Genomic DNA, 13,367 nt, shown 5'->3' with positions numbered 1-13,367 from the left:
ACGAAAATGTACACAATGAGTGGTTCAGATTCAAATTCTGAATATTTGCACTCTTCACACTACTTTTATTTCTATTGAAGTAGATGAACATGTTACAAACAACAAATATGTAAAGTGGAAAGGATTTGTAGACAGTAGCAAACCTAACATATACCTGCTTGTATACACAAAGGTTTTTCTGGAAGATGATTTCATGTTTACACATTATGAACTCGAAGATGGGAACGCTTTCTCTCGAAGCGACAGAAAAACGAAGGCACCGTATGAGACGACGATTGCGGCAAGCATAATTATCAGCATTGCCTGCAATGAGATGTATGAATTGATAAAGAAGACGACTGCAATTGAAGCGCTCTGCCAGACCTTCAGCTGTGCAAATGCTCCTTCCTGTTCCCCAAAAGCAACAGACTGAGTATCAGTACAATGGTTGTTCTGAACTTCATAAAGAACAAGAACTTAAAAAGGAGAAGACTTAGAGAAAAGGTGGTGTCAAATACAGTGTCGTTCTTGAAGAATATCCCAAGCAAAGCACTCAGCTGTGTATTTAAGACTCCATCACCAATGCCCAAGAGAGCTGCCATTATAAGAGGGTAGATAATACCAAGTGCACCACTCACTGGGCTGCATCATAACAACAAGATAGCAATAGCTTGAAATTAGATATTCTCTTTTTTCGGCCAATTGTTCGAATTAGATATTACTGTAACAATTTCAAAGTCTACAAAACTGTAGTACGCTACATGTAAATACTGCTAACCTGTATAATAAAAGAATCCACAGGAATATAATAGCCTGAAGGAGGACTCCACCAGAAACTATAATAGTGATGGACTTGACACCAGAGGTGAGTCGACCAGCAGTCAAAGAACACTGACACATGTTCAACCCAAATGTGAGATCACAAATATAACAGACCAAAAACATATCGCACACCAAAAATCTGCTTAAAAAGAATGTATGCCTTCTAGCAAGCATGGAGTGAATGTATGCCTTTAACTCCACATATCGAGCATGCATATGCAATATCAAGAAAAGCTCCATTCTTGCTATCCAAGAAATGGTCTAATAAAGAAAAGCCATGATCAGGCAAAGGGAAGAAATGTAGGTTATTGGTTATGGCAGCAAGAACTGAAGTTAACAACCCCCCCCCCCCCCGGGCACTCCCAAAAGAAGACTAGTGCGGAGGAAAGTCTTTTCTAATAATTAAGTTTCCACGTTTCAGCCACTCCCAAAAAAAGAACAAGACAACATAAAAGATGCTCAATTTGCACTTACTATTGCATCAAAAGCCCCATAAACTGCCATTGCACCACCAACACCAGACACACCGAGCGTTGGAGTAACAATATACTTGGTGTATACAGCCCTAAAATAAGAATAGTTTTGCAATGCTTAATAATGGAACAAACAAAAGAAGAATCAGAATAAAACAAGTGATATTCTTTTGGCTATAAGAAAGTAGGCAGCAGCAATTGGTCAAGTAATTACCACACAAATGCTTGTTGTAATCCTGAATACGCCATAAGGGGGATGATCAATAGCATCCGTACATCAAACAAAGGAGTGATGATTGACTTTGACAAAGATAATAGAGAAGCATAAAAGCTGAGAGAAGAGCCCTGGGGGTCCTCCTCTCCTTTACCATCCCGTTTATGTAAGAAGCACATCAGTGTGGTACCTAAAGTCATACTGATGAGAAACACACTGAACAAATAGGTTGTGCCGCTAGTACTTCCCCCCTGCAGTGATGGGAAGGAAATTATTATAAAGGCACATAATTTCAAAACACATAATAAACTCAAAATCAGAAATCAGAAAGAGGAGGGAACAGTAAAACTTGATGCATTGTGTCAAAATCCGTATTCTGAAAGCTAACAAAACTAGGGCCATCACACTTGTGGGGTCTAACGAGTGAATAAAATGAACAGAAAGGACAAGAAAAACACAAGTTCAACTACAAGGATGGCAGTGGCACATACTGTTCCATCTCTTAGCATGGCGAGTGATACAAGATTTCCAATCAACTGCAAAAGTTTAGAGTAACACAAAGTCATCAATAAGAGACATTACTTTCAGTGAAATCATACATATATGCTCCCTAGAAAAGATCCAACAGATTCACCTGGTGACAGGCAAACATTCCCCAAAATTCTCCATTGAAATGACCGATAACTGTTCCTTCGTGTAAGTTATTATCTCTGGCATGACTACGCGCAGTAGAAGTTAAATATGTCCCCTGACAGACCCAAACTAAGTTCAGAAAACAACATTTCTAGCTTTGACCACCAAATACTAAAAAGAGACTTAATACCTGCCCAACCCATATAATTGAAGCAGCAAATCCCATGTACAAAGAAGCTGGAACCATAGTATACCTACATGGAAATACTTCAACAAATAAACATATGCATTGTGATGCATTTATGCATGTAAGTATGTATACAAGCAAATTAGTAAATACCAAGTTGGTTTCAAATTTGCAGCTATGAACAACCAGTAGCCAGTAGTCCCAAGAAGCAAAGCATTCTTTGATCCCATTGCTTGAACCACCGGAGACGCCACCAAAGAGAAAAATGTGAAAGACAAATACAAAATCCCAAGTGAAATGGTACCCAAATCATCCTCCTGAACCCAAAATCACAGTCTCAAATCATCAACCAAATCAATTTTAAAAAAGTGAAAGCAATTATTTTCAATTCAAGATTCAAACTTTAAACTCACAGTGTTGAGACTGGTCTCCAGGTTCTGAGCGGCACCATAAGCGAGAAAAATCAACAAGAAGGCAGAGCTGAGAATATGAACATCTCTTGTATGCTTCCTCCGGCTTTGGATTGGCGAATTTTCGACGACGAGTGGCGTCTCTTCACCACGAAAATCCGCAGACTCCATAGCTTTGAGATCTCAATACAGTTTATCACAGAATCGCTATAAAACCCTAAACATGTGCGAGAGAGTCCAAATTCGAATCGAGTGAGGCCAAGAGGAGAGGTCACTGCCGGCGAAGAAAATCGAGAGCTAGTTGACAAAGAAAGAGATTGACTTTCGATTTGGGTTAAATTTTGAGTTCATAAACTCTGAGCACTGTTTGGTTGCTGAGAAAATGTAGTGAAAATGAAAAGATAGTTGAACTGATTCTCTGAATTTTCGTTGTTGTCCGTTGGGATGGTCGGGAATCAAGCGGTAAAGAAAAGCCTTTGTATCCAACGAAGAAACCTCGGGAAACGACAAACAGTTGCTGGAGAAGAAGAGGAAGACAACGACAAATGCCGGACGGGCGTTTAGCTAATCAATTCGTTATTGTTGCCGCCAACATATAATTGCAAGGTTTTTTTTTTTTTGAAAATTACAGTTTAGCCTTGTCGTTTACATATCCCCATGTCGACTTTTTGGGTATTTTACATATCCCCATGTCGACACTCCGTCAACTTGACGGTGGACAATAGCTTTTGATTTTCCTTTGATGAGAAATAGCTTTATGGGGACTTTTTTTTGGGAGAGAGAGAGAGACAATTATAGGGACTTTTAAGTGAAAATAGAGCTACACTACGAAGGCTAAAAATGTAATTTAGCCTTCTTATATGTATAATTGTAGATGGGTCGAAAAAGATATTTATGTAAACTAGTTCTCCATCTAGTAGTATATCTATTTTCAATATTCACAGAACATCTCGTGATATTTATTAAAAAATATATATAGCAGAAATCACGAACACAATGGTAGTCTTGAAAAAGAAAAAATAAAAAAACTCTTGCACCAGACTTGAAAGAGAATCAGTTCAATTTTATTTGTCTCCCAATAGACTTGAAAGAGAAACAGTTCATAAATAGATCTTTATAAGTGGAAACAAAAGCATAAAAGAGAACAAAAATTGGAAAATTAGAAGTCCATCCTCTTGAAGTGGACTTGAACCGAATTCTGAGTGCTTGTCAACAGTATGGTGGTGTGTGTGTGATGGTATAATGGTCATTTCCATTAGTTTTAGAAACAACAGAGGGGATGGTCTTTAGAGACAGCACCAACATAAAAAAAAGTACAAAAACTTGTATGGCTATGCCTATGACACAATTCTCTTTAAAGATGTTTTCATTCATGTGCACACATCATGAACCTGAGCCTGAACTTGAACCTGAACTTGAAGTGAGAGTGCTTTTTCTCCTTGCTGGGATAGGTAAACGAAGGCGGTGTACGAGAGGCAGACTGCAGACAGCATAAGCACCAGCATTGCTTGCAATGAGATGTATGGACTGATGAAGAAGATGAGTGCAACAGCACTACACTGCCACACCTTGAGCTGTGCAAATGCTCCTTCCTGCATTTCCCCCGAAAGCAACAGATTTGAGTCGGATTGTAAATACAAGTGGTTTTGATTCTGAAGTTCATGAATAACAGAACTTATAAAGGAGAAAGAGTAGGGAAAAAGTGTGGTGAAATTGATACCATATCGTCCTTGAAGAATATTCCAATCAGAGCACTGAGCTGTGTGTTGAAAACTCCATCACCAATCCCTAATAGAGCTGCCATTATGAGAAGGTTTATGGTTCCAAGTATTCCACTTGATGGGCTGCATGATCATAACAAGGTAAAATAAGGAATTAGAGGTTACAAGGTCTTCAAATTGGAGATTGCAATTGCAATTTCAGACTCTTGCAAAACTATACTACTGTTGATTAACCTGTAACATAGAAGAAGCCAGAGGAATATGACAGCCTGAACAAAAGCTCCGCCAGAAACGATAAGAGTGATGGACTTGAGACCGGAGGTAAGGCGGCCGGCAATGAGTGAACACTGACATAAGTGGCACCAAAATGTGAGATCACAAATATAACAAACAAATCTGCCTATAACAGAATTTATGTTGTCTAGCAAGCGTGTGGATTGTATGGATTTTACTTTGCTTTTAACACCTAAAGTTGAGCATGTTTCTTGCTTCTTTAGAAACAGATTCAATTATCAAAATTAAATCACAAAGAAGGTACAAACTTAAACTCTTCTTTTCTTAAGGCTAGTTATGACAGCAAGTTATTCTTATATACAATAGGAAAAAGATGCTCATTGTGAATACAATGCAAATGAATCGATCAGAATACTTCTTCCTGCATATATACTTACTGCTGCATCAAAAGCCCCATAAACTGCCATTGCACCACCCACACCTGACACACCGAGCATTGGACTAACGATATACTTGGTGAATTCAGCCCTAAAATTAGAATGATTGTTGCAGTGAATTAGAAAGGGGAAAAGCAAGTGATATTGTTTTGTCTATAAGAAAGTAGGCAGTGATAATTGGTCAAGTAATTAATTACCATACGAATGCTTGTTGTAATCCTGTATAGGCCATAAGGGGGATGATCAATAGCATCCGGACATCAAACATGGGAGCGACGATTGACTTTGACAAAGATGACAGAGAAGCATATAAGCTGAGAGATTCAGCATTATGGGGGTCCTTCTCTTCTTCATCATCCCTTTTATTTAAGAAGCACATCAGTATGGTACCTAAGGTCATACTGCAGAGAAACACAGTGAACAATAGCGTCGTATTGCTTGGATTTCCCTCCTGCAGATCAAACAATGACAAATTCTAAACCCGAAATCAAACAAGTAATGTATGTGCGTGATGACTGTTATAATCTACAAGGGACAAAACAAACGAAAGGATGGCACATACCGTTCCACCTCTGAGCAAGACAAGTGGTAAAAGATTTCCAACAAACTGCAGAAGTTTACAGTAAAGATTATAAGACAAAATGAAAAGCTAAATTTTGATTAACAATGTAGCACAAGTTCATAAATAACAGGTCAAACAGATTCACCTGGCGACATGCAAACATTCCCCAAAATTCTCCATTGAAGTTGCCAATAATAGTTCCTTCATGCAAGCCATTATCTCTGGCATGACTGCGTGCCGCAGCAGTTAGATATGTCCCCTGATGAACCCACCCACAATAAGGTTAGAAATAAAATCCTAGCTTTTGCCACAACAAAAACTGAGATTCTATAAAGACTTGTATGTACCTGCTCAACCCATATTATTGCAGAGGCAAATCCAAGGTACAGAGAAACTGGAACCATTATACACCTACAAGGAAACACTTCAAGGCTAAAGCATATGCATTGTGATAAAAATCTTCATGGAAATTTTTTTAAGCTCAAGATTAGTCTTGGTATGAAAAAAATAATGAAACATCTGCTTCTGTGTTGGGATTTATTTTGGTCTAATGAGCTCTACCAGGTTGGTTTTAAATGTGCAGCTATGAACAACCAGTAGCCAGTGGTGCCAAGGATCAAAGAGTTCTTTGAACCCAGTGATCGAACCACTGAGGATGCCACCAAAGAGAAAAATGCGAAAGATAGATACAAAATTCCAAGCGAAGTGGTACCCAAGTTCTTCTCCTGATATGTCAATTTAGAAGTTCCAATCAAACCATCAAAAGACTCCAAAAATAAAAGGTAAAAAGAAACCAACTTTTGGTTTCTTCAAAGCAAAGGAGATGAAGAAAATGGAAAACCCAACTCACAGTGATGAGAGTGCTCTCTAGGTTTTGAGTTGCACCAAAAGCAAGAAAGATCAACAAGAAAGCACAGCTGAGAATATGAACATCTCTTGCATGACTCCTTCTTTTCAGAACCGGCAAATCATTGACAAGGAGTGGCTTCTCTAGGTCATGAGAAGCAGCAGAGTCCATAGCTTCAAGTCTAAAGTGTGATGATGAGAGACTCCAAAAAAAGAGGCCTAAAAGGAGGCTACTTGTGCCAGCAGCAGAAACATAATAATGAGCTAGTGGACAGTAGAAACTAATAGAATTAAGGCTGTTAAACTCAAGACTCTGTTTGGTTGCTGAGAAAGTGCAAGGAAAGATTCTGAATTTACTGCCGTGGCAGCTGAGAAACTAATAAAATAAAGGAGCCATGCAGTGTCGCTTTCCAAACAGAGAACAATATCTTCTTCTGAAGCTTATCTGATATGATCAGAAGTTTAAAAAAATGCTATTGGGTGTCTATTTGGATACGCATCCCTTTCACATGCTGATGAGGCTCTGCACGTACATCTCATGAGAAAATGTGGCTACTCGGTCATGTTTCTCAGAACATGTGATGTGGGGTCAGATTATTTTGTCGATATTCATCATGTAATTTGATTTCATGCAGAAACATATTGGAGCCGTGCCATTTCATTTCAGATGGCATCATGGACCAATTTGGGATATCTCTGCTAGCTAGAAATCAAAGCCAGCCTATATGAATTATGAGCAGAAAGTTCTAGCAAGGAGGCCTTTCTTGCATTAGATTACTATTATTGCAATTGGACAAAGTGGTGAAAACGACAGAAGCTGTTGATGCAAATCATTATGCTAATTGATATTATTTTTCCTATTTTAATCTCACCTTTAATTTCACTTATCTGTATACTTCATTACCTTACAGCTCATAAGGATCACATTGGTTTTTTTTTTGTTTTTTTTTTTGGGCAGATTAGGCCACCAATCAAAGTTATGTTTTGGTCTTGAATGTTAAATCCTCATCCAAAGAAGGCATTTGAACTAATATATGTCATTAAATAGTTTATTGGGTTTAAATTAGATTACAACACAATATACTAGCTAATAGTGTACAATGTTTAACTTGATGAACTTTGATCCTTTCAACCAATGGAGTGTTAATTAGATTGGCCCAGGGCTTTGGGGTGCTCCCAAGGTTCAAGTCCCCATAGTACCTGTGTGTGTGTGTGAGTTTTTCCCCCTCCCCCTTCATAACTTTGGCACACAAAAAAAAGAACATTGATCCTTTCATATGTTTGCTTTGTATGATTGTCAAAAGCAAATTTATAGTTAATATAAGTAGGAGATCCGAGGTGTAATATTGGGTATGCAGAACATGCTTATTTACAGGTAAGTTAGTACAAAAATGTGAGAATTCATACTATGACATGGGTTGAAGGGTTTTCCAAATTGACCAGTTCTTGAAACTCTTTCTCCATCTCTCTCACTTCCCTGAGTAAACTACTGATGCAAAACCCTAGGCCAGCCAAGCAAACAATAACTTGGCTCTTAAGCTTCTGATCCTCGCCTTCAGTATTGGTACCAACTCTGTCAGATACTTCATTGGAATGTTGAAGAAAAGAATTTAAAATGCATTCCATCTCATCCTTCTCTGTCTCCAAACACCTACACTCATTTGCTTTTGGTGATGTACCCAACTCAATGTCATGCTTGTCATGTACTGCAAGAGACTTCTTGGAAGACAGCTCTTGGAGGCATTGCAGTGAAGTCTCAACTTTTTTCTTGAAAAGTTCTATGTCATTTTTAATGCACTTCAGGGGTTTTTGGAGGTCCTCTGAATCAACTTCACATCTCTGTAAGACAACTGACAGAAATTCTGTTTTGTTGGACATAAAAAGTGAAAGATCCCCCATCTTTGATAAAGACCTCAGGAGCTTTCTGTAGCAAGAACCATTGAAAGGGATGAACCAGAAATTAGGCTCCAGTTCAGCTTCTTCAATGAACTTTTGTAACTTATTGACATGGGACTTCAACTTCTTCTGTTTCTGTCTCAATTTTGGAAAGATTGAAGCTTGCATGTTGTTTTGGTTGTCAAAAAGAACTACATCTTTGATGCATTCTTGAAGAGTTCCCAAGCTAAGTGAAAGTTTATGTTTTGCTAGAGTTGCTGCTCTTGCAGGGTATATGAGGATTTCCATGGTGATGAAACAAATCAATCCAATAACAGCCTCTGTGATTCTAGCAATTGCAAAATCAAGTGGAGGGCCATAATGTCTCCTACCAAGTATCAGCAGTGCCCCTACAGCTGCTGATATTCCACCAGCTTGGCCATACATCCTGCTGTGCCTTAGAAAGCTTGTGAAAACTAACCAAGGAAGAAGAGGTAAGAAACTTAGATTCTCAACTTTACGGAAAATAAAGCAACACAAGATTCCGTAGATTGATCCCATTGCCGTAGATTGTGCTCGGGCATTGGCAATTGTAAATGTTGCTTGTCTTCCTCTGACAAAACTTATTGCAATTGTGAGGCCTGCCCAATATGCTTCTCTCTCATTAAACAACAAACCCAATAGCACAGCAAGGCCTAATGAAACTGAGCACTTAACTGCAAAAAATAGGCTTGTTTTGCTTGGTATAATGCATGAAATGCTCCAGCTCCATTTGATACCACCATGGCTTTGATTTTCTGAACCATGTGAACTTTCATTTTCAGAGTAGCTCTCCCTGCATTCTTCAACTGCCTCAGTATTTTCTTGGAGGAGTTTCAAACAATCCAGAAAAAAGAAAGCCAGCAAATCTTCACGAAAAATGGTTTCGAGGGGCCAGAAGGACTCATCCAAAGATTTTTTCTTTTTCTTTAGTATGCATAAGGGTGCAAAATGCTCAAGTTGCTCCAGCTTGTCGTGTATTCGCCTTTTCATGTCATGTAAAGCATCTGGTTGCACTTTCTTAATCAAGGCAACAGGAAAAGAAGGACAAGAAGTTGCAGCAATTGCAATCCCTCTTAAGGGTATTTCTATGTCCTGCAATTTTTCTCCCAGATCCATGCAAGTTGGTTTCAGGATATTTCTGAGTTTTGGTCTCTCCCACATTAAGGCTTCCTATTCAAAAGGGTTTAAGGTTAAATCACAATATCAGAACAAAAAATATGACCAAAGAATCCAAGCTCTTGTATATATTGGTAGTTTACCTGTTTGTGTTTGATACTTTGAAGGAGCTTTTCTCCTACTTGAGCCAAGGGCTGTGCTTGTAAAATAAAGCCAAGTGCAGCCGAGCTGTCTTGGGACAAGATGGCATCTGAATAGAAGTTCAACCTTTTCCTAGCGTTTTCAGCATATTTTTGGCACATATCTCTCACCTGTAAATGTCACAAAGCATTGCCATTAGGCCCAGTATCACATGCATTCAAGAGACAAGATGAAGAAGGGAGCATCACTTAAATCTTATTGAAATCTAGAACTGTTAGTGAAATCTTGATTGTGGATGGTTGCATGTGCAAAAAAAATCTGGTACATTCTGTTTTGTTTCCCGTTCCAGTCTTTCGTGACACTTCAGGTTTACTTCGATGAAGTAGAAAAAACAAAAAAAACAGAATTTTGTGGTGGAATATGGAAAAGACTGAATTGATAGGCATAAGTTCTAAGAACTTAATGCTGCCAACTACTTGCTTTGAAGAAGCTAATGCTGCCAACTACTTGCTTTGAAGAAGCTATGTCAGTACAGCATCTATTCCTCCACTGGCCCTTCTTTTAATCAAACACTTAAGAGTTTTCTTTTTCTTTCCTAATTCTGTCCCTCTTCATTAAACATATTTCGTAAGACTTTGTATATCTTTACCATTTTTAATCCTCTGTGAGCCTGCCTTTTATAACCGGAAAAAACAGAAAGACTATATAGGGTCCACATGATTTGAACCATCATGAAATCTGCATATCATGAAAACTTTGCCCTCATCGCATGTAAGAATTTAGGATCCATATTAAAATGATGCAAACATATGGAGTTGCTTCAAAAGCAAAGCCAATGACAAACAACAGATGTAACATATATAGATTTGTATTATATTTACCTCGTGGTAGGCAAGGTAAGGAGAGAGAAAAGCTGCCACAGATGCCTTTTGGTAGAAGAACAAGTTGGGAAACAGCATAGCCATGACTGATGCTGAGGCTCCAAGCATAGTACTCAACGCCACCTGAATCGGGTGCATAAGTACCAACTCACCAGCTTCTGCACAATGAATGGCAGTGCCTACATACACAATCACAATCTGTCCAAATGCAATCCTCTTAGCCATCAAGTGAGTTGCTCCCGGCAATGCCACAGCAAAAGTGCACAGAGCCACTGCCAAGGCTGATATGAAGTAACTGAAGTGCGCAGGCCCTATCAGCAGGAGGCTCAAGATTGAGAGGGTCATAACCTGAACACAAGCGCAAAGGGCATGCCAGAAGCCTCTCAGCGAGTCCCCAAGAGTCGCGTCTGACACGATCAGGATGGTGGTGAGGTAAGAGTATGCAGGGTAGGCTACTAGCTGCCTGAGAGGCTGTGGACCGTAGAGTGTGGTGGTGTAGACTATGCTGCAGGCTAAGATGGTTTGGAAAGCTGAGCGTAGCCTTAGGCACCACAAGGCACAGTTCCAGGCAGTCCTGCTGCCCGGACTCATTGATTCAGAAGTCTGATATGTAAGGAGAAATTAAACCCCCTCAAGTTTATAGGTATAACTGAATCATATCATGATCATGATAACAGTAGTGCTTTCCCAACTTGGTTAAATTGGTTTTGGGATCTTGTTAAAGATATATATAGTTGCCAAAAAGAGATGGTATAATTTTTGAGCTAGCAGAATGCCCTGCAGCTAGTCAGCCATAGCTAAGATTGAACTCAAAATTTCTGCAGGTATATATGTATGTTTGCTTTTAGCATGTAGAGTACAGCTAATGAAATGGTAACAGTGAAGTTTCATGGCATTGGTAGAAACAAAGATTTTCGGAATTTTTACCAGATGTTAATGTGCGAAGATGGGCAGCCACAACAAGTTTAAAGGGTCATGATATCTTGACTTTAGGTAAAGATTAAAGAATAAATTCCCACTTGATAAAATTACTCTCTGTGAAAGAATCAGTGAAGTTAAGAGACTTGATGTTTTGGAAACTTAATTGACTGGTATGGTGTGCTTCCCTGTTTCTTGGGTTTGGCTTCATTTGATGACACTAATCAGTATAGTCCTTTTCCAGCCAACTTTAGAAACTAAAATTCCACACATTGGATTTGTCTTAGTCCTATGCTGACTTTCCCAACCTACGGTAGAAACTAAACAAAATCCAACCTAGCGTTGATTTTCCTTTTTGAGAGGGATTTTCTATGGAATTTAAACAGCTGTCTCCTTTGTTACACCCTAAGCCCAACATGGTAAATCAACTATTACGTTGTGCAGTAGACCAAAATGTTTTGCGTCATATTAATTTACTAACTGGTTAAGGCTTGAGCGGCGGCGTATATATATTCTCTCTATTTACATCTGTTCCACAAAGATTGTTTCTAGCTATAGCAGAATCTCTCTTTTTTTCTGTTTCCATTATGCCTTTCTTGTAGAACCATTTATTATGCACCAGAGAAGTGGTCAAAGTGAATTTGCTTTCCTATAGGTGGTGTTTCAATCAAAAGGCATTCTAGACTACTAAGGAAACATGGTTTTTCTTCAAAATCTTTTTTAAAAGTTGAGCTACTGGGTCTTTCATACAAAGAATTTTATTAGCGTAAATCTCATGCGTCTCGTTGAAATTTGACCGTTCATGCATTGCGAACCCCACATGCATCAACAGTCGAGAATCTTCCCACGACAATATGTTTAATTACTTGTGTAGCAAGGCCCGTGAGGTGAGGTTATCAAATTATCAATTATAATCCAACTGAACCATTTCTTATGTCATCAAGATGACAAATAGGAATCTCCCATCACCAATGATCACTACCATATTTGGTTATATATATATATATATAATCAAATATATATATATAGGGAGCTTCAGTTGAGAGATCTCTCGGACACCCTTGTAGGGCTCATTCTATATTGTATTTCATTAATTCAAACCGTATTTTATAGATAGTTTGGATTGTTGAAAAAACATTCGTAGATCCCTCAAATATATTTGAGGGACACCTTTTAAGTTATCCTATGATTTATTTTCTAACGATCCAAACCATCTATTTTTTAAGTCTACATTCATAGGTCATCCTTGCAAAAAATTAGACAAATCGGAAAATATTTCGACATCCAATTGAATCCTACAAAATCAATGAACACAATGCTTCAATAAAATACTAAAATTTCAATAACACAATTGAGTTGTCAAACGATATCGGATTCAAGTGATTTATTGTAGAGATGATCTTTGAATGATTATCTAAAATATAGACGGTTTGGATTAGTGAAATACAATGCAAAGTGAACCCTACAAACACTGGCGGACCCAGAATTTTTTTAGTGGAGGTGCAATATTGACTAAGTATGAAAAATGGTTTTTCAGAATAATCATTTTCTCAAAATAATTTTTGGCGGCTTTTATTCCTTATACATCAAATAAGAAAACTTGATTTTATGGGATTTTAATATAAAGTATATATTGACTTAATGAGCCATCATTTTTAGCCTAAATCGTATTTTGCACTAAAACTAAATTTTCATATTTTGATTTGGTGGGAATTTGATTTTCTAGTATTTTTATTTGAATCCAAATGGGGGGTACTTCCTTATTTACATTGTAAACTTAAGTAAATGGAGTAATATAAAAATAAATAAAAGTAAAATGTTAAAAATGGAAATAAGGTAATCTATATACCAGTTCAGCAAAGGGGCAATTTGAAGT

At 38.1% G+C, this 13,367-nt stretch overlaps 3 protein-coding genes across 4 annotated transcripts; all 3 read right to left on the bottom strand.

Annotated features, from left to right (window-relative positions):
* On the bottom strand, positions 24–3,377 carry LOC18773496 (UNC93-like protein 3). Its single transcript, XM_007207265.2, has 10 exons — positions 2,722–3,377; positions 2,462–2,625; positions 2,312–2,375; positions 2,123–2,236; positions 1,980–2,024; positions 1,489–1,739; positions 1,276–1,366; positions 758–870; positions 498–621; positions 24–387 (listed from the first exon to the last, which is right to left on the bottom strand). Exons 1-10 carry the CDS (start codon positions 2,887–2,889, stop codon positions 205–207), a joined length of 1,317 nt encoding a protein of 438 aa, XP_007207327.1. The 5' UTR covers positions 2,890–3,377; the 3' UTR covers positions 24–204.
* LOC18774970 (UNC93-like protein 3) lies at positions 3,761–6,927 on the bottom strand. 2 transcript variants are annotated; one of them, XR_002272117.1, is made up of 11 exons: positions 6,523–6,927; positions 6,234–6,397; positions 6,020–6,083; positions 5,818–5,931; positions 5,673–5,717; positions 5,308–5,561; positions 5,111–5,201; positions 4,674–4,786; positions 4,439–4,562; positions 4,030–4,310; positions 3,761–3,909 (listed from the first exon to the last, which is right to left on the bottom strand). XR_002272117.1 is itself a non-coding variant. In XM_007206519.2 (10 exons), exons 1-10 carry the CDS (start codon positions 6,688–6,690, stop codon positions 4,089–4,091), a joined length of 1,359 nt encoding a protein of 452 aa, XP_007206581.2. In that variant the 5' UTR covers positions 6,691–6,927; the 3' UTR covers positions 3,761–4,088. The 2 variants fall into 2 exon arrangements, 1 of the variants encoding a protein (XP_007206581.2); XM_007206519.2 differs by having other exon boundaries at positions 3,761–4,310.
* LOC18774954 lies at positions 7,410–11,467 on the bottom strand. The gene is made up of 3 exons (XM_007208023.2): positions 10,574–11,467; positions 9,695–9,862; positions 7,410–9,605 (listed from the first exon to the last, which is right to left on the bottom strand). The coding sequence occupies exons 1-3, from the start codon at positions 11,162–11,164 to the stop codon at positions 7,920–7,922; spliced, it is 2,445 nt and encodes an 814-aa protein (XP_007208085.1). The 5' UTR covers positions 11,165–11,467; the 3' UTR covers positions 7,410–7,919.

This window comes from Prunus persica, chromosome G6, assembly GCF_000346465.2.
Source record: "Prunus persica cultivar Lovell chromosome G6, Prunus_persica_NCBIv2, whole genome shotgun sequence".
Lineage (NCBI taxonomy): Eukaryota > Viridiplantae > Streptophyta > Magnoliopsida > Rosales > Rosaceae > Prunus > Prunus persica.
Note: the sequence above shows the minus strand (reverse complement) of the source record. Positions and strands in the feature narration are given on the sequence as shown.

Coding starts and splice junctions, on each gene's coding strand:
- LOC18773496 (XM_007207265.2), bottom strand. CDS start 2,889: ATGGAGTCTGCGGATTTTCGTGGTGAAGAGACGCCACTCGTCGTCGAA. Junction 2,626..2,721: donor TGGAGACCAGTCTCAACACT/GTGAGTTTAAAG, acceptor TTTTGGGTTCAG/GAGGATGATTTGGGTACCAT. Junction 1,740..1,979: donor CCATGCTAAGAGATGGAACA/GTATGTGCCACT, acceptor CCATCACTGCAG/GGGGGAAGTACTAGCGGCAC.
- LOC18774970 (XM_007206519.2), bottom strand. CDS start 6,690: ATGGACTCTGCTGCTTCTCATGACCTAGAGAAGCCACTCCTTGTCAAT. Junction 6,084..6,233: donor GCACATTTAAAACCAACCTG/GTAGAGCTCATT, acceptor GTTTCCTTGTAG/GTGTATAATGGTTCCAGTTT. Junction 5,562..5,672: donor TCTTGCTCAGAGGTGGAACG/GTATGTGCCATC, acceptor TTTGATCTGCAG/GAGGGAAATCCAAGCAATAC.
- LOC18774954 (XM_007208023.2), bottom strand. CDS start 11,164: ATGAGTCCGGGCAGCAGGACTGCCTGGAACTGTGCCTTGTGGTGCCTA. Junction 9,863..10,573: donor CTTACCTTGCCTACCACGAG/GTAAATATAATA, acceptor TGACATTTACAG/GTGAGAGATATGTGCCAAAA. Junction 9,606..9,694: donor AAAGTATCAAACACAAACAG/GTAAACTACCAA, acceptor CCTTTTGAATAG/GAAGCCTTAATGTGGGAGAG.